Source organism: Colletes latitarsis, chromosome 10, assembly GCF_051014445.1.
Source record: "Colletes latitarsis isolate SP2378_abdomen chromosome 10, iyColLati1, whole genome shotgun sequence".
Lineage (NCBI taxonomy): Eukaryota > Metazoa > Arthropoda > Insecta > Hymenoptera > Colletidae > Colletes > Colletes latitarsis.
In genome coordinates, this window is record NC_135143.1 from 13,306,196 (window position 1) to 13,327,462 (window position 21,267).

General features: G+C 39.8%; 1 protein-coding gene across 3 annotated transcripts in view; it reads left to right on the top strand.

Annotated features, from left to right (window-relative positions):
* Positions 1-2,634: 2,634 nt before the first annotated feature.
* LOC143346534 (paired box protein Pax-6) overlaps positions 2,635-21,267 on the top strand; it is a 105,511-nt gene continuing 86,878 nt past the window's right edge. For all 3 annotated transcript variants that reach the window (XM_076774698.1, XM_076774695.1, XM_076774696.1), the window contains exons 1-2: positions 2,635-3,480; positions 12,713-12,836. In XM_076774698.1, coding sequence (XP_076630813.1) covers positions 12,824-12,836 — 13 coding nt within the window. In that variant the 5' untranslated portion in view covers positions 2,635-3,480; positions 12,713-12,823. The remainder of the gene's footprint in view (positions 3,481-12,712; positions 12,837-21,267) is intronic.

The window sequence follows — 21,267 nt, forward strand, 5'->3', positions numbered from 1 at the left end:
GAAAGTCGACGTTCAACGAATCCTTCGAAAGTTCATCCCTTTCGAATTACAAGTTCGTGCACTAGGATTGCACGAACAAGTTTATTTTTTCATCTTCCTTGAATTACAAGTTTATGTTTTCATCCCTTTCGAATCACACTATTAGGATTGCATGCAACCAAGTTTACTTTGTCATCTTTCTTTCCTTTCGAATTACAAGTCCGTACAGTGTTAGTATTGCATGCAACCAAGCTTTTATTTTTTTATCCTTTTCGAATTACAAGTTCGTGCACCAGGATTCGTTGATCAACTGTACACCTTTGTTGGACGAAAATATCTTTTATAAATTGCATGCAACCAAGCTTATTTTTTCATCCTTTTCGAATTACAAGTTCGTGCGCCAGGTGATACGTCGATCATCGACTTCTGTGTATTTTCGTTGGATTCGGGAATTTCCACGTTTCGTAAACTTCGTCAAAGACTCGTTGAAAGCAAATTTTGTAAATCGTGGCCGATTTACAGGAGAAACGTCAGGACACTCGACTTTCACGGATCGTTTGGCCTGGTTTGATCTAATTCGCGGGTAAGTAGCGAGGCGACCGGGCTGTTACCTCGTTAACGATTGCGTCAAAGGTTTCATGGCACAGTCTCGCGGGTAATAGCGCACTTTTGGGGTCGGGATACCCCGAGTAAGTGGTGCTTGGATAAAAACACCGTCGCCGTTGACCGGGCATGGTGAATTTTCCGGGACGGAAAATTACTTCTCGGTCCGCGCGGGGGTGTTTCGTGTGAAACGAGCTTGTTTCTTGGCCGTTGGGGGCAGGGAGGACCTAAACACGCGCGCTACTGACAGGGGTTGATGCAGTTATTCCTATCCCCTCTCCTCCCGGTCCCGAATCGAGTCGCGCGGGGGTAGCTGTAGGGACCCCGTGTCGGAAGAAGAGAGGGTGAGTCACCCCCGTGGCCCGTACTTTCGAGTGCATAGCACCCACAACCGATCCACGCGTGACTAGATACTGTTTTGCGCAAAGGGGGACCGGCGCAAATTATATTTTAATGTATCTTTCGCGCTCTTTTAACAGTTTCTTTTTTAAATAACCACGAACGTCAATGTAACTAGTTTTTTGTTTTGACGCTTTTAGGCCTGCTGCAACGTGCTATAATTTTATCAAAGGTAAATCTTGAAGCTTGAAGAAAGTTATGTTTGTTCAACTTTAAGAAAGTAGTCTTGTCGTATGGATAGAATAATGTAAACGAAGTTTGAAATTTGGAGTGGAGATTTCCAAAGTGGCCAACCCTGTTGTATTTTCGCTTATTCGTTAATTATTTCCACAAATTATGAAGTTGTGGTCCACAATGACAGCGAACTGTTGTATGAAGTTAGTCGATTCACTGTGAGTTTCTGTAGAAAAATTACCCCAATCCAACAACGATACTCTTATGAAAATATAATGAGAGGCATGAAAGTTTTTACTTTATTATTAGCGATTGTAACATCGATTTAAAGTTTGGCCACAGGGGCTTTGACTCCAACGTGACAGGACGTTCGAGTCGAAGAGCCATAAACAGTGGTGGGGACGATTCATTCTTCTTTAATTGTGCTGAAATTTATTCTTGCAACGATAAATCACTGCAACTATCATTTATATACGAACCGAGACTACTATATTAATTTTATATAGTGTGCAAACTTTGGAGGGGTTTATCAACAAAATATTTGAAATTTTCAAAATCGTTACTATTGCTAAAATCATCAAACAAACCTTTAATGTTATCGTTGAATTAATTGCCCCTTATACTTACATTATAATTACCAAATATTCAGAAAAAACTATAAAAATAACACAAACGTATACAAGAGTCTTATAATTTCAGAGTACTATGACATTTTCAGGATAAAATTTTTCGGGGAATTGGAGGAAGCATCTTGTTTTACAATTATAGCTTTTTTAAGTTCAATGACTTCAAAACAAAACAATTGCTGCGGAAACAGACGACGACGGTACCGATATGAAGACAATGATATTGATAATCATTATCATAATCATTACATTTCTTCACTATCGCAGAATTGAGGAAATAATAAACTATGAATTACAAAAATTAAAAATTTTTATTCTCAACTGTTTTCGTACGATTTCAAACGATGGGTCTTTTCGACACCTCTACACGTTTGTGTTGTAAAAGTATACAACCCCTATAAAGGCTAAGGCAAAATACAATTCCTCGCGTCTAAATCGCCGTTTTCGAACACCGGTGTGTCGCATGGAGCGCGGTCGAAGTAAGACCAGAAACAAAAAAATGAGAAAGGGGGTTGACGTCTCGAAAATAATTTCAGACCGGACACCGTACCGCGTAAGCAGTCGGTCTCCATCTGGCGCGAACTTATCGCACGTATCCTTTTTCTGTCGTTGCGCGTCTGGCTGGCGCATGCGCGGCGACAGTGCAACACGCGCCCTCCGATGAGCCTTCCGCACGGTTGAGCATTTCCACCATTCAGAATCGATGATGTCACGAAGCGGAGCCAGCATCCCCACCGGCCGCAGCGGCCAGGGGTGGTGGTGGTAACGTTGCCCTCCGCCCATTGGTCCGACGTACGCCGAGGTACCAACACGAATCGCGGGGTTGCAAGCACGACCCAACGAGAGTCCGCAAGTCGGTGCGTGCCAGTCCGTGCGTGTGCTTTACCTAATAATATTTCCACGGCCAGGAGTGCCCGCGTCTCGTCGGACGATTTCAGCCCTCTCGCTCGCCCCTAACTTCGGCTCGTTCCTCGCTGCTCTAACCCCGATCGTCCAAACGGACTCTCTCTCGCTCTCTGTCTCTGTCTCTGCCTCGTCCTCCTTCTCTTACGCACGTACGCGCGCCCACACACTCTCACCCACATACACACACGCACGCACGTACACACGCACACGTGCGCGCGCGCGCTCGTACACTCTCTGTCTTCGTCTTTTCCTACGGGCACTCCCGAGAGCCAAGAAAGCAGAAGAATCACGCTGCAGAGCAGCACGTGTGCTGCGCTCGTGCGGATCGTACAAGCCACCACCATCCCCCTCCGGCCCTGGTTTTACGTTTGCCAACGCGAAACAAACGCGTTGCCCGTACGACGAGAGAGGCTGCAGCGTGCAATTACTCGCGATAACCGATCGCGGGCTGTTCGTTTCGGTACGATCGCGAACGAAGTGCACGGTGAACCGACCGTTCGAGAACGTTGGATCGCGAACGGAGCTGAAACGTCGATCCGCGATCGATCGTCGTACGACGCTCGTCGAGCCTGGCCCCCCCCTGCCCCCGGCGGCCGTGGCGACGTTTCCGTTAACGGAGTTCAGTGTTTTGGGCACGCGAGTGACTTGCAACCGCGATCGAGCGTCTCGCTGTCGCGTCTCTACGTGAAAACTGTGGGAAAGTACGCAGTGTGACTGATACCACGTTCTCCACGGATTCGTCGTGGTGGTTTCCGCGGATCGGAGGTGCAGCGTCGGCCGACGGCAGCTTTTGGTAAGTAGTCACGTGGCCGCTTCGTTACACGACCACGCGTCGATCGCGGATCGGAGGATCGATCGATCGTCGCGAATCTGTGAAACTTTTCGTCCGGGATTCGTTGTGAACGCGGCAAAGTTTTCGGTTTGACGATGTTTGTTCGCGCGTGAAAATAATCTGAAATGGTCCAAAATAGACCCAACGATTATTATTATTTTGTCAAGTAATTCCTGAAGCATAGGAGTATGGGACAACTGGCTCGAATTTTCTACTTAAACTCGCGGTTGATATGGAAAGTATTGATAAACATATGCCCAGAAACTTGTAGTTTTATTAATATTTAATGAGTAAATTGTTCTGTGTGACACTGTGTACGATGTGGAGTTATTATTTTGCGAGTTCAATGACTATAGAGCATGTCTAATTGGGGATTATTAATTTCATTATGTTGAGCGTTTACTAAATATCTTTCAAAGTGTCAGTTTCTGGATATGCGTGTACCTAAACATTTCCAGTTTGATGTAAACTATCAAAGACTGATAATTTTATGCTTATATTTTGCTCGTGTCCTGTAGATTCTTGTTGATTAATTTTAATTTTCCACCGGTGTATTCGAAAACTGTTTGCAAGGCTTTACAACCTGTTACGTTGACGTTTATCGCGGTTCCTATAAGAGTAACGCTTGCCAGATAGTAGAAATCTTGACAGATTTAAGAGAAAATTAGTAATCCTTGTCGACTCTATATTTAAATTATTTACACTAAGTTGTTTTTATTGTATCGCTCGGAAACTTTAATTGAAACAAGAATTGTGTGAAACCTGTAGTTCTTACTAAATTGTAAGACCGTAAAAAGTACCAGGGAACGGAAGTAAAAAGTTAAATATTTTAAAATATAGTTTACTTTTTAATTAAAATTGTGTTACTGTCGACTCCATATCGTGACACGGCTGAATCGTATCATTTTGCTTCGTTTTTATTTTTAATCGATAATTTTAATTCTATTTATTATATGACCAAATATTAGTAATTGCTACTTTCGACTCCTATTTTTACACCAAATAAAAATGAATTTTGTGCAACTATAGCTCACACGTATCTTTGAATGATAATTGTAACTTGTATGTACAATCTGTCGTATGATATAATCATATTGAATGGCTGTACAATGCCATAAATTTGACGAACGCTAGTTTAGAACGAGTAGAAACATTCCCTGTATGATGTCTGCTCCGAAATAAATTATTGAAGCGCATAGAGTCCTGTGACTACTGTTTTTTCGTGCCAAAAGTTGCCTCGTGGCTCGTGAAAAAATACAAGCTCTGTATTCACTGAAGAATCTCACTTTTGAGAGCAAAACTCTTCAACAGATAATAGATAGTCTTAGATTCTCTAAAAATCCATTCTAAAATCCAGCAGAGAACAGAAACAGTATCAACTTCATAATATAACAAATCACCATCCTTTCTTCTCATGATACAAGTTGCTTCGTGGCTCGTAAAAAAATATTGACATGCTCTGTATTCACTGAAGAATCTCACTTTTGAGAGCAAAACTCTTCAACAGATAATAGATAGTCTTAGATTCCCTAAAAATCTACTCTAAAATCCAGCAGAGAACAGAAACAGTATCAACTTCATAATATAACAAATCACCATCCTTTCTTCTCATGATACAAGTTGCTTCGTGGCTCGTAAAAGAATATTGACATGCTCTGTATTCACTGAAGAATCTCACTTTTGAGAGCAAAACTCTTCAACAGATAATAGATAGTCTTAGATTCTCTAAAAATCCATTCTAAAATCCAGCAGAGAACAGAAACAGTATCAACTTCATAATATAACAAATCACCATCCTTTCTTCTCATGATACAAGTTGCTTCGTGGCTCGTAAAAGAATATTGACATGCTCTGTATTCACTGAAGAATTTCATTTTTGAGAGCAAAACTCTTCAACAGATAATAGATAGTCTTAGATTCCCTAAAAATCCACTCTAAAATCCAGCAGAGAACAGAAACAGTATCAACTTCATAATATAACAAATCACCATCTTTTCTTCTGATGATACGAATTATCCTCTTTGACAATGCATTGCTACAGCATCACTGTGTCTTCTCGTTACTTTTCGGCAATATTCGTCGAATGACAGTAACGCGACTAACATACAGCAATCCATTCGTTCTCACACTAAAATTAATATTCGATCCTCCTGAAATATTTCGATCTACGAAACGTTCACTTTTCCCGAGTTAAACTTACGTTGTTTGAAATTCGTGTCCAACTATTTCCCCCACCTTCATCGTTGGAAATGGTCGATTCGTCGGGTCGTATAATCGGTTTTTAGAAATGAACCTCGCAACAGTAAATAGGTACGCGCGTTTCGAAAGGAGCCCTTTTCGGCCGCTTGTCTTCCCGCTTAATAGTCAGTATCAGCAGCGAACGCGAATACACGATATGCGAGGATGCAGATTGCATACACGTAGCGCATAATACAGCTTAAGGCACAATGCACCCTCTATACGCTCGCTATATCGGAGATGAATGTGATTGAACGGCACGTTGAGTTTCACTGTCTCTGTTTCGCCGATTCAAACCGACTCGCGAAGCGACGATGCGCGTCTCCCTCGAATGACTCGAAACCCACCCTCTGAACGGGTCGCTCTCTCTGTCTGTCTTTCGACGTTTCCGCGCGTACGGTATTATGGTCTAATTAAGCAATAGACTATACGACTCGCCGTGTAAAATCCGTGAAGTGAATAAGTCCCGCGTATCCGCCGTCGCGGCTGAATAACCGACCGTACAAGTGTGGACGCCCCGCGGTGACATTCGTCGCGCACATTGTGAACGCGCCTTTCCTTCGTCGACGAGGGTTCGTTGTTCGGCCCTGGGGGCTCTCTCGAGCACTAGTTTTTCGGTTTTCGGTACTCGAAAACTGTTTTGTGTCCACACACGACCGCGATTAGTCGCCGAGCCACTCGCCTCGAGGAGTCGAGAAAACATCTGATCGAAAATAGATTAGGGTATCGTAATATACAAGGTATTCTGGGTTCCAATTTGACCAGGAATTAGAAATTCTTTCGTAGCATATTTCTATGCACCCTCAATGAGAAATGGGGTTGCAACTCGTTCAGTATTTGTTTTCTTCAGGATTTTAATTTTCTAATTCTCACGGTTTAATATAACACATCTAAAACACACCATGATTTAATAAAGCACTCATAAATAAGAGCTGAATTTATAGATTAAAATAACTAAAAAATGCTCTATGAACATACGTCCTACATCCCTCAGTGTTCGAGTTCCAGATAAAGATAATCTAAGCAAATTCCTGTTAATCTGTGGGATTTGTGAAAGACTGTCTTTTAGGGCCACACTTTCTTTCAGTTCGACTAAATGATGGACTGTTTATCTTGATTCTTTAGGAAACTAGATATTAGGCAAAATTTGTGGTTCGAAACATCGTGAAGTGAACCTAATTGAGAGATCTGTTACTACGTTGCTACAAGGAGATTGCAATTTTCCTCCCAGAACCTTGGAATTGCTTTAACGTAAATCGTTTTACACGCCTCGAGAGGCCCCCCGTAAGATCTACAATCATTCAACAGATAGTTAATTAGAAGTACTATTAACGTGTCGCTGAGCAATTCTAAAGTTCGCGTATAGGGTATTATATTTTCGTCCCAATCAAAAATAAGAAACTTGTGAAATGAACCAAAGAAACAAAGACAAACATTTTATAGTTTCATAAATAAAAATTAATCTAAATTTTAATAATCTTAAAGATAGTTTTTACAGAAATTTCTGTAGAATTTGATTTATTATTAAGATAGGACACTCGTTGTGGTTAATTCAACAATACTGTCAATCGATGTACAGAAATTAGATACGAAACGCATTAAAAGGAAACAACGTGGTTGTTCGCGAACAAAAGGGAAGATTCGAGCTTAATGAAATACTTTTTTCCCCATCGATTCGAATAAATGCTTCGTTATGTATCCTCCCCCGATGAAATTATTAATTAATGCGTGTAAGCGAAATAGAATGGCGGCGGAAGTCACTGCGTACGGCAGCGCGAGCGAGCAGTTAATTCCTGCGGGTTTCGACCTTGTATTACGGGGGTGGATTTAGAGTGTGACGGTAGCGTCGGCGTGGTGGTGGTGGCGACGGTGCCATTAACAGTGTTTCGCCGGAAATGTAAAGCATAATGCGCCGGTAGCTGCTGGATATGGAACCTATTACCATCCGCGTGTATAATACCAACCTCTCTCGCTGTGTTCGCGTTGTTACCGCGCGTTAAAGAACTTGAAGGGCTGTAAAACGTGGCGCGAATTATCGTCCTGGCGAAAACTTCGTCGTAAGACTTTAGTTCGATTTCGTTCATTGGTCACATTTTGTTTTTTTTAAGGGTGGAAACCACTGTGACGACTGAAAATAAAAGCAATTTTCAAGAATTTTTCTGGAAGGTAACTTTGAAACTTTTTTTAATAAATGTTCCATGTTATCGAAAGTACATTTCTTGAGCTACTTCTCGTAAAAATTTCGTACAAAAATATTAATTATTGTAGACGTTATAGTGCAAACGTGTAATTTTTCACTGCAAATTTTGAAACAAGAAATTATACAATTTTCAAGAATTTTGTTGGGGCTAACTTTGAAACTTATTCTAATAAATGTTCAATGGCGTCGAAAGTACATTTCTTAAGCTACTTCCTGTAAAAATTTCATACGAAAATATTAATTATTATAGACGTAATAGGAGACTGCGTGAGAGGCCTCCAAGAATTTGTTGTAAATGAGTGGGATGTGTAATTTTTCACTGGAAATTTTGAAACAAGAAATCATGCAATTTTCTTAAACTATAAGATAGTAATTTCAGTTGTACGTGAGGATTTATGAAAAGAATAATTTATTATAAAATGGTGGACTTTGAAGGAAAGATCACAGAAATCTGAGAAAGAGTCAATATTTATTTTAACACCACGTCGAAACTAATTATTCGATCGAAAATTCCGTACGTGCAACCCAAGAGAATAGTATTAGGAATCACCATACAAAATTTTGAGGGAATCGGATGAGAATTGACTGAGTTATTGAGCCACCCAGTTTGAAAAATTTGGTTTCGAGAAAAACGCGTTTAAAGTTTCATAAAAATGAAACCGTAACAGTGGCGTAGCTTGTTAGAATTTTGAGAAAAGCGAGGTTTCAAAATTATTGTAACTCAATACAGACGTTTTATTACACTTTGTCGTTGCTAATCATCAAAATGACGCACGGTATTTGAACGATAAAATCGTTTTTATTAACTACGGTCAGCGTACTGAATCGCTGTCGGATTAGATTTTTACGTTAATAGCGTTCTGACCTAATATAAATCGACGAAGATAGAGAACAAGCGGAGTTGGAGTTTACTAAATCGACAGCTTGGCGTCTTGTAAACACAAGCCAGCGAGAATCTTGTTTGCGCTCAGTCGCGCATAATCCGAGGTAATCCTCTTGCACAATATGCGAGTCCAATGTACTTTTCTCCCTTTCCGCGACACTCTTTCCTTTGTTCTGTCATAATTATCTCCGTTCCCCTCGCGTCCAATCGTTTCGTTTTTTTGCAGTCCAACGTATCTCGTAATTTTGTTTTCTCTCGAAACAGTGCAGCAACAAAAATATAAAAAACAAAACAAGAAAATCAATATTTTTTTAAACACATTTCAAAGAGCGCTCGATGAAGCTTCTTCCGTTATTAATTTGAACAGTGTGTCCAGAAATATTACAAACTATATGTCAAATCACACAAATATAGAATTATACGTTTCGTATTTGACAACGTTTGTTCAGGTTTGACGTGATTTTCGCACAGTTTGAATGCATAGAAAATTTTGTAAAAATTCACTGAAGTACGTATAAGTGTATAGTTTAAATGTATAAAATTCGAGTATTCGAAAAAAATTAAAGAACCTTTTTATTTACAATTATCTTGCAGTGTCGTAAATCTACGTATCATATTTGATTTAATCAAACGAATTATATTATATAACATATTGTGCAATGAAAACGTGCTGATATTATTATCGTTTGGTGTTTCAAATACATTCTATGAAGATCGAGTGTTAATTTTTTTTTCACCCCATGGTAGTCCCTTTCCGTGGGCGTTGACTGTTTCAAGGATCGTCGTGGATATTTTTGTATTTATCTCGTCGAAAAGAGTCGCGGTCTTTGATACGTCTCTTATTCGCGTTAACGACGTTAAATCATCAATGTACGCTTTGTAATTGGCTGAATAAACTGTTGTACTGACGGTCTGTAGTCACGTTTCGTTTCACGTTCTACGAGCTTCCATTCTCTCGTCCTATTGAGACGACTCCCTCTGTCGCCCATGCTCCGACACGCGAGGAGAAAATAACGATTTCAGGATTTATTGCGTCCTAATTAGTTCATTACTGTATCGTTTCCTCTCGACGTGGCTCGCAAAGTCAGTTTTCTGCTTTCTTACCTTCAATTTCCGACCTTGTTACGTTATGACGTTGGTATCAGTTTGTTTAGGTTTGAAGACATTTCTCACTTTTCTTCATATATCAAGAATGGTTTATTTTTGATACTATTAATTTCTTGAAAACGTTTGATTAAGAATTGGAACGATATTAATATACATTACATTACGCATTTGCGTAAGTTTGTCGTCGTTTGTTTTCGATTGTCTTAACTTATGCTTCAAGGGTGGTTTCTCAGAAAATGATGAAAGCTGGTAAAGTTATTGAAATAATCAAAGACTTAGAAAGACAGACTTAGAGGCAAAAGGCTTAGAGAAAAATTTGTTGGTTTATGTTTGTATGCTTCTGTTAATCTTCCAGTGCATAGGATCATTATATGTTCGCCTATTAAAAAATCATTCAAAACTAATATCTCGAAAGTCGTTAACTTCTTCGTTGAGTATTTTTATTTCTTCGAAGAAAAATCTATGTTGAAACGAACCGGTCGCTGACAACTTCTCGACATTTTTCGAACGTTTGCGTTCTCGATGGTCCCTCGCGAGCAGTTGTTAAAAATCACACGAGACGCAATCGAAGGGCGCGAGAACCGGGACCCTGTGCTCCAAACTTCCTTTGTAGCTCGTTAAGAGTTAACGGCACCCGGGTTGTATCGGTATCGATCCGTTTGTATGCTAATTATTGTCTCCATCCGACGCTTTCAACCCCTGTCGCTTCCCGAGTGATGCACGTTTCTCTTTCTCGCTTTTTATTCTGCCACGCTGACAGGTTTAGTGGGCGTTACAAGTGTAAGTAGTTTACATTCGTCAGAGCGCGCGAGACCCGGGTAATTACGACACTCGAGGCCTGCGAACGTCGCGGCGTTCAAAACGAGGCCTCCGTCTGTATCTAAGCTTTTTAAAAAGGATTTCGCCTCCGCGGAGAAACCGTCATTGCGCCCTTAAAGCTCTCTTCGCAGAAGAAGCGATGCCGATTCTTTTGCTCAACAAGTCGTGCCCTTTGCAGAGCGGGGTCTCGTTACGATGGAGCCAATTAGAACGGAGGGACACCTTTTCAATGTTACAGGGGAATATTGCGCCGCGGTAATTACGATGTTTCTTGTCATTGAGTTCGATGAAAGTATATTAATTAGGCGTGATTGCGATGTAGCCTGAATATAAACCGAAACTGGAGGAAACACGACTCGTCGTGCTTTCCCTCTGTTATGCAACTGTTCCTACTGGCGATGAAAAAGTTTCTGGAAATAACAATTCATTTTTTTTTTTTTTTTTATGTAGTTCTCGTAAAGCTAAATGCACCTTCTGTTTTCATCTGTCAAAAGTTGAAATAGATGGAAACAGAATATTTTATAAAAGAAATTTTAAAAAATGTTTTTCGAGAATTGTTAATTAGATCAAACTTATATAGAAAATTCGACGTTTCGTTCCATACTTTGTGGCATCTTTGCAAGTTTATGTCAAGGTTCAGATTGTCGCCAACGAGAAAATGTTTCGTAACTTTAGCCACTCGTCTACACGACTATAGGACAGATCTAACTTCGTGTTTTCGTTCGTTGCATGACAGTTGGGTCGCACTTGCGCGGCCATATGTAAATGATCCTAATTTACACAAGTGTCGTTGATCTAATCTTGTTCCTCTTCGAAATAGCAGAAAACTAATTTCGAAAAACGCGACTCGACCCGACAGTTCGAGAAAGTCGATTCGACTATACGGAGTTGTTTCGAAGGACCACATTGCAGAGTGTAAATACAGGTGTTTCTGGTTTTAATAAACGAACGTTAGTAGGATGCAGAGATATCCAAAATGAGGGAAAAATTATTGGAATTTCTGATGGCTGTATCGCTTCATTTTCCGTTTTATCATTGTTAATCTTCTGATGCTCTTGGCCGTTTCCAGGTGAGGCAGTTCATTTTTAGAACGTGTAATTATCTTTCTTCTTTCGTCTGTGATTATTGTACGATCTTTTTAATTGTGATATATCAGGGATATTTTAGTCCTGGAACATACTTGTTACGTTGATTAGGAGCTGACTAGTTATTCGATTTATTTTAATATTACAACGTGGAAGTGGGTACTAGGATAATCAACACATATAATAAATTGTTTCTTATAATGATTTGTTTCTAAAAGGGTTAAAGCAAACAGTATTAACACCGTTTCTAAATTACTGTCCCATTTCTTACGTGGACCAGTAACAGACTAGTTATTCGACTTATTTTAATATTGCAACGTGGAAGTGGCTACTAGGATAATCAACAAATGTAATAAATTGTTTCTTATAATGATTTGTTTCTGAAAGGGTTAAAGTAAACAGTATTAACACTGTTTCTAAATTACTGTCCCATTTCTTACGTGGACCAGAAACAGACTAGTTATTCGACTTATTTTAATATTGCAACGTGGAAGTGGGTACTAGGATAATCAACAAATATAATAAATTGTTTCTTATAATGATTTGTTTCTGAAAGGGTTAAAGTAAACAGTATTAACACCGTTTCTAAATTACTGTCCCATTTCTTACGTGGACCAGTAACAGACTAATTATTCGACTTATTTTAATATTGCAACGTGGAAGTGGGTACTAGGATAATCAACAAATGTAATAAATTGTTTCTTATAATGATTTGTTTCTGAAAGGGTTAAAGTAAACAGTATTAACAGTGTTTCTAAATTACTGTGCCAATTTAACGTGCTATTTAGCGTGTTAAAGGGTAATATAAAATTGTATATAATTTATCCCGAAACTTTTAAAGCGTGAATTTCATTATTTCAGTGACCGGAAGTGCCCAAAGGCCCGAAGATTCTGCCTTCGCAGCAGCTGGGCGCTGCGGTCGCTCCATGGCCGGGCGCCACCGGCCTCCTAGCCTCTGTCACCGCTGACGATATGGCACACAAAGGTAAATTTATGTGTCTTTCACCTATTTTATATCCAACGTACGATAACGATGCAAATGCCTCGCACAATACACGTTCCCGGCCCGGTAATACTCGAGGAAGCGTTGAGTTATCACCAACTGTCGTCGTTATCTCACAGTCAGAAGATTTTCTGTTGGGTTCTCTTATACTGTAATTATTATCCGGCCATAATTCGAAGTAGTTTCTGACAATATTTAATATTTTCAAACTATTCGTCCGGACGATACTGGTTAATTTTTGAGAAATAATTTATTCGATGATGAGTGTATGTTTTGAATCAATTTAAAGTTATTTAAAATCAACGAATATATTATTTTACTGTGGTCAATCTTATTTATGTAATAAACATAAAACTGTTTCCACCATCGATCTAATAAGTAATACCAGAGTAATATTCGAGAAACGCAATATGGTCAATTTTGTTCAACGACTCTTTATGATCGCGTGCTTACCAGAATTTACGTAAAATTGAATTTTCTGTAAACGTCGTTGTAGCTAGTGTAGATATCTTCTAGTTTAGCGAAGTAACTAAACAATCGTACACATTTCGATAAGTACGTAAAACGCGTCGATCTGCAAAAGTTATACACAGAGCGGAGGCAAATTACATCGGTGCCGCGCTAGGAACTCCGGGAATATCCGTGAAACCGAATCGAAACGTCCGAGAATCAAGAGGGAGACGTTCAGTTGATGGCTAAGGCGTTTAACCCCATTAGTCCTGAATGGAGGTTCGGTCTGTCTCTCTTTCTCCTCGTCTTCCGAGATTTCTGTCACTCTTCCGTTCGCCCTGTCGTTCGCTCTCCCGGTTACTCGAGCTCTCTTAACACGAGGGTCCAAAGAGGATGAACAGACGACGTCTCAAGGCTTTCTAAAGTCGGCGGCTCCTGCCTGAAACTGGCTGCTCACTTCACGTATTGATTTCCATTCTCTTACGCCTTCCGACACTCGCCCTTTTCCGTGGCTTCTCTCGGCCCTTACGCGAAATCCACCCACCCCCACAGTGATAGTGGACGGAGCTTTGCCACGAAATCTGTTGCCGCGCGTCCGTAATTAATCCGAACGAAAGAAGAAACAACGTAATCGAATCATTATCAAAGTCTTTGCGTACCAGATCTATATGTTTGCCCTTTTGAGTCTGACGAGGATAATTTTGATATAAATTTTAGCCTCGAAGTCAATTCTATTTTATTCTACACATATTGTTTATCTGTAGGCACTGTTCTCTACCTCAACTGTAAAAAATATCATATTTTCTCTGGTATACTAATGAAATTTATCCGTTCAAAATTTTATATCCGCCGATATCTACGATATTCATAGATATTTGAAGAAAACTGAATGATATCAAAGTTTGAAGGGTGGCTGGAACACTCCTGAATCCCATAAGGGGTGGTTCCCGTGTGGAAGTTGCGAAATTCAGGAATTTTCGTAAATTTTTTTGAAGCGAACGCTACGTCCAACGTCGCGATTCTTTTCTGTAGTTTATTTAACTACGTTTTAATCATACGTTTACATTTTTTATACAGTTTTAAGTGGACGATCGAGGCTCTCAGGGTGGTTTAAAATCAAAGAAATTAGTATGCCTATCGTTATCGCCCAAAATAAATAAATTATATTTAAAAATTTACGAAATGGTGAATGTTAAGAGTAAAAATTTCAGAATTTCGTGGCTTTTTCAATTCTTTGATAACAAAAAACTAATATACTCAATAAGAGTATCAAAATCAAATTCCTAAAACTCGTCTATTATAGTTGCACGTTGTCCTGATGTAAGAGGATTCTCCTTCGGTCGAGTAAAGTTAACCGTGTTGCTTCCAATGCTGATTCCAAACGGTCTAGCTGTTCTCAATAGACTTCTATAACGTTCGTTCGGTTAGGTTCTAGCAGCTCTAATAATAGGTATAACTTCTTGGTGAAAATCTGTAGAAAGTTCTTTATCAATGAAATTAATGTTGAAATAATCAAACGACGATTAATTGGTTCACATTGCACTGTCAAAACATAGGTCTTACAGCTAAATACTTGTAGAGTTAAAATCATGCTTTTAAAATAGTATTTCAAGGACGTAAAGAAAATTCTTTTCCTTATTTTAGAGATTTATACAGATTTATGCCACTTCTTCGCTGGTCCCTCGAAAATATCGTAGCTTGAATAAATAATTTGAAGCGTATCGCTATAAAACGCGGATGCACTTTCGAAGGATACATACTTTCGGGAGATCCAATTAGAAAGACGTCGATTTCGTTAACGTTTGTAATGGGAATCGCTTCTTAAGTGGTCGGTACGAATTAAATCATCGAAGAATCTACAAGTGATCGTGAATCTGCTGCAGTGCTCGAAAATCCACGAGTTATCTGACCGAGTGCTGCTCAGTGGGGTGTGTAGCGTTAAGTTGGCGTTAACTCATCGAATCGCTCTGATGGAACGACGTCGGCTGCGATGCCAAGAGACGAGGGTTTTGATTGATCGTACATACAAATCGTGTTTCCGGTTCCTCGGCGTGACGAGAGAAAATCAAGTTTCCTTTTTGCTTTCTATTCGCTTGATTCGGCGGTAACCGAATCCTTGTCCATTAATGCCCGGAATTTTAAACCTATTTCGCGCAATTTCCATTCGTCCCCAAATTTTGTAATTAATTACAAAACTCGCAAACAAAGCTATGGACGTAACGCCATAAACTGGACGAACCATTTGTCAAGAATAATTAAAAAGTTTTCGTTGCAAAGTCGTCTTTTATTTAATAGAACTATTATAAGTACATAACTCAATTCAGTTTTATTTTTGCGCCCATTACGACACGCGTTTATTCTCTTTCAGATTTTATCAAGGACTAGGTGTCCGCTCGTAATTTATTTTTCAATTCCGCACCCTCCGCGAGTCAAACTTTGGAAAGATATATCCGAACTGTAGCTGACGTTGGATTTTTCTACATTAATCATTTTCACGGGGTCGCGGCACCGTCGAAAAGTATAGTCGTTAATATTTTTATGGTGCTCCGTATACAAATAGAGCGTCTAAAAATATTCGACGCGTTCTCTTTTAGCAAAGGTAATGCGTATTTAGGGGCTGAAACTACCTTTCGAAGTTGGAGGTTGGAAACCTATTACGTCTAGCTAGAAAAAAGATAGAAAAAGACAGAAATGCGTGAAACCATTATTTTAGGGAATATTTTATAATCGATTGTGGCTGCCTTTCGTTTAGTTATTCGCGATATTGTTCCCTAAAATCGAGATTACATTTAATAAGATGCGTTTGATACCGTTTCTGTTCGCGACTATCTAGGCAACCCGTTAAGTAACTCCGTGACTAACGACGAAGACTCGGTTGTAATTTCTGGCGAGAGTTTCAGGAAGTTTGACAAGTTTTCGTGTTCCCACGGCGTTCGAGTAACGAGAACTTTCGAAATTCAGTAATTAATTTGCTAATGGATCAGAACGGTAACGACTTTACTATCAAAAATTCTAAAACCAGTTTTCGACAATAGTAGAACGGAAACGAACGTCTCAGAAAAAATTACGGCAGTTCAAATTGCTTTTGTGTGTCATTTCAGTTACACCAAAGCTTAATAATTTCTTGTCACATTATTCTACTATAATTGTGAGCTCTGAAACCGGCGAGGTTTATCGAGAATTAATAAATATTGAGTCATTGTCTAAGTTGACTCTTTTACTGGTATTACTAGCAAACGACATTCGATAGTCAATCGAGTACTTGTGAGAAAGAAAAATTGAGCGTAGCCCTCTGTCGGCGAGCGCGGGTCGCCACGTATCTTTCGAGAAATTACGAGATCGAAACTTTTTTAATTTACGATTCACTACTAATCTTTACAAGTAAATGGATATTTAGTAAATAATTGCAAACAAGATCTGAAAAAGACATTTCTCCCGCGAGAAATCACCCTGCGTCGCGAGAACCCTCGGAAGTTTGGGGAATCGTTCAACCCCCGACCTCGCCACGAACAGTCGGCTGTCAACGCGACGTCTCGTCGACGAATCAGCCCCCTCTTGCACCCCTGACGGAGCTTCTGGTGCTCGTAAGGAATCGACGATGGTGGCAGTTAAAGGAGAATGGAAAAGGAGGACAAGAGGTGAAATAAAAATAGGAAAGGATCGCTTGGTGCTACGCGTTGTCCTCCTCCGTCGTGTACGCAGCTCTTCTTTCCTCTCTAAGATTCCTCCCTCTGTAACCGGGAACGGGAAACGAGTCGTGAAGGCGAAAAAAGGAGGCGAAAGAGGGGGACGGCGAGATTCCTCGGAGCATCGATCGTTTCTGAATTCCGAATAGGCGTCTTCGCCACGGTTCCGTTCTCCGTTTGTCGAACAACACGTGCTTCGGGTACCTCTCGTTATCTCGCGAAGGTCGAGAATAAAAAAAAAAAAAAAAGGAAACGCGTCGCGGAGACGAGAGGTCGAGGACGCCTTTTTAAAATGCCAGGTTGTCGTACGGAAACAGATAAAACGTTTCTTTGATCCCGTCACCGCAGTCATATTTCCTCAGACGTAGCCCAGGAAGTACGAGTGCTCTCTCATTTAGTTAATTCGTAACTACCCCCCACATAAAGATGCCGACACCCTCTACTCTTCTTTTACGCCGAGCGAACGGGGTGGCTAAAGAATTCCACCTTCAATGCTCGCCACCTTCGTCCAACGAGACCTTCGCAGCGGTAGCTTTCTTTTCTGCTCTTTATGCCTCACCTTTTTCTTCAGTTTTTCTTTCTTTTCAACTCCCCCCCCCCCCCCTCCCTCCACCTCACTTCTTCCGCTTTTGTTTTAACAGTTACGACACTCCCGTCCGTGAAACGATATTAACGTGTCCGTGTAGCGAACAGTTGCCTGCTCTCGTTCCTTACCCGACGCGGAGGAGGTTATTCTTTTGTCTTTCGTCGCTTCGTTCTCTTCTTTCTAGCGAGCTCCACGGGTAGAAATGTTCGCTCCATTTCGTCTCTCGAAGGACTTCGACAGTCGTTACCATTACGCGACAATTAGAAACGCTTTGTGTCCACGGTTGCTTCTAGCATCTCTTATATTCGTCGTTCGCCACTTTTTCGATAATATATATGCAAATTCGTGTACAGTTACTTCATTATAAATGAAACAACTTGTTTCTTATCGACGTGCGTTACGAAAAGCAACACGTTTCATCGTGGCGAAAACTAGCAGGTCTCAGCAGTCTTTCGCGAAGACTAGCAGGTTTCAGCAGTCTGCTGCTAAACAAGATACTTGTGCTATAAATTAGTCAAATTTAGACGGCGTTTGGAATAAAATAATTTTACGTAAAGAATTCTGTTTCTCGAGGAACGTTCGAAGTACACGTATTCGAGTTTGTTGAATCGCAAGGGTGAGAAAAGTTGACGCGTGTCACGATTAATTGCATGTAGCGAGGGATAGCAATCACGAAGGGCGACCCGTCGAAGGTGAGCTCGTTCAGACGGTAGTCAGTGGAAATAGTCGGGCAGAACTGTGCGTCTTGCATCAAGTGTACTCGGCTGTAAAATTCCCTCTTCAAACAGAAACGGGTGGCTGGCACATTTCGGCGGATGGCTCGGTCCACCCTGAAAAAGATGGAAGACCGACAGAGGGTACTTCCAAGGAATTCGTAGTCCAATACAGAGGCACAACGCGGGTGGAGCAACGGGGAAAATTTCAACGTGTACCCAGCACACGTACGAAATGGCTCGATAGATAGATAGCCGTAAAATCTACGGCTCTGCTTTCGTCCTCTGGCTTCTTTCTGGGGCGCGGAGAGAAAACGAGAGCAACGGAACCTCGCACAAACACCGGAGTAACGCGTATCCAGAGGCTATCCCCTCGGTTTTCAATAACGAAAACCGAGAATGCGACGAAAAGGCATCCGATGCGACGGAATATCAAACTATGAAAACGATCACAAGGTACAAATATGAAAGTACGGTGACAGGGAATAGTAAATTTCCTTCTTCTTCGTGTAAAGAAATTCGTATGCAAATGATCCTAATTTACACAAGTGTCGTTGATCTGATCTTGTTCCTCTTCGAAATAGCGGAAAACTAATTCTGAAAAATGCGATTCGACCGACAGTTCGAGAAAGTTGTTACGAGTATGAAAGTACGGTGACAGAGAACAGTGAATTTCTTTCTTCTTTGTGTAAATCAGTCAATTTGAAAGCGTAAATGTTATTTGGTAACAATTTCTGTTGAATCTGATCGATGCAATGACAGGAATATACAGTTCGGCCACCCCTGGGAAAAATTTTAATGGGGGATTCTAGAGGCCAAAATAAGACGAAAATCAAGAATACCAATTTGTTGATGGAGGCTTCGTTAAAATTTTATTAACGTTTAAAGTTCTGCCTGTTCTAAATTTTTTTCTCGAAAATGCGCAAGATTTCGGGGGTATGTCTATTCACCAATAATGATTGTAATTGACCTCCACAACCGATAATAATTTTTCCAAAACGATTTGAAATTCTTTTTTTCTGTCGAAAAATTTCACATCTTCTCGAATTTTTTTCTAGAAAGTGGGTAGGATTTCGGGGGTATGTCTATTCACCAAAAATGATTGTAATTGATCCCCGCAATAGAAAATAATTTTTTTAGAACAATTCGAAAATTTTTTTTTTCGCTGAAAAATTTAGGCACCTACCCCCTGTCGATTTTTCTTAAAAATTCCTTTTTGATTTTTAGTAACTTTGTTTGACGCCCTACAGAAAAGTTGTCTAATACTTTTTTGTAGGTACCCATGAGCTCCACTTGAGAAAAAAGTTTCATAGAAATATATTCACTATTGTAAGAGTTATGGCTGTTTGAAAATTGGACCATTTTTATGGGGGTTTTCTCATTTTGCGGGGTCAAGGACCAACTTTTCGAATATTTTTGCGATTTGTACATATTCTCCACCAAAATACGCGTAGTTTGCTTTTTTAAACATTAAAATCGTCCAATCCGTTCAGAAGTTATGACGTTTTAAAAATTCGCATGAAAATTCGGGCAGACATTTCTGGCCAGAAATTGTATTTTCGGTAAGGAATTTTTTTCTCGAAAATGGTTAGGATTTCGAGGGTATGTCTATTGACCAAAACTGCTTGCAATTGACCCCTGCAACTAAAAATAATTTTTCCAAGACGTTTTGAAAGTCTTTTTTTTCACCCAAAACTTTCAGCACCTACTCGAATTTTTTTCTCGAAAGTGGGTAGGATTTCGGGGGTATGTCTATTCACCAATAATGATTGTAATTGATCCCCGCAACCGAAAATAATTTTTTCAAAATGATTTGAAATTTTTGAATTTAATTGTTAATAACTTTTTAACGAAGCCTCCGTCAACAAATTGGTATTCTTGATTTTCGTCTTATTTTGGCCTCTAGAATCCCCCATTAAAGTTTTTCCCAGGGGTGGCCGAACACCCTGTATACTCTAATTAAAAGTAAAATCGTATTTTTCGATAAATTGAGATTGTTTATTGTGTCTGATTATACATCTGGTATTATGTCATATTCTTGTCTATGTAGTTTTATGTATAATTTTCTCTTTGCACGATGCTTAACGTTGCTTAATGTTACATTGACAGCTGGATCATTAGAGGCAGTGTTATTAAATTATGTTAGCTTTTTGAGAATCTTGTTACGATAAACATTGCACCTGGGAGAGGATAAGATCACGCGATATAATTGTGGAATTTAATTACAAATATTCGTTCTCAACTTTAGCTGTGAAAATGTTAAAATATTTCAATTAAATGGACGGTCGGATGTCGAATTCTTATCCGATGGGAGTGTTTTATTTTTGGAAAAAGGAAAGTAGGAGGAAAACGAAAATAAAAATGGAAGGGTGGAGAGTGCATTATAGTGTGGAAGCTCATTAACGCGATGAAAGAAAAGAGCGAGCGGCCCGACGACCCTCGCCATTGTCAGGACGTGAAGCTATTGCGATGGGAATTTCATGGATTCTCCACTGCCGTCGCGAATAATGTCCCGATCGTTTCACTGATTTAACGCAGGAAAGTGGACGAAGAGGCCCTGGAAAACGTAGTGCGATTGGGTGTTCCCTTTAATACTGTCTCTTGACCGAATTTATGATGCCGCCTCCTCCTGAATTCTCTAACGAATTATCAATTAAATCGACGCAACACTATAGACAATCCAAAGAATATGCTGATCGCACCAATGCCTATAATATTTAAATCTAAGGTTATTGATAGACTGCGAATGTTTATTTGATTCTTAACAAACTATAGAATGCACTCGATATGCAAAAATATAAGAAATACGTAAAATACGAATTATTATATTTGGGGGTTGAAACAACTTTCTAAGAAGCTCCCATTTCATTAATTCTATTAATACAAATATAAATTTGCATAAAGATCCGCAGTCTACTGAATTAATACGTAAGCTTTTGGTTTCTTTCTTTCGTATGAATCATAGACAGATTATTTTT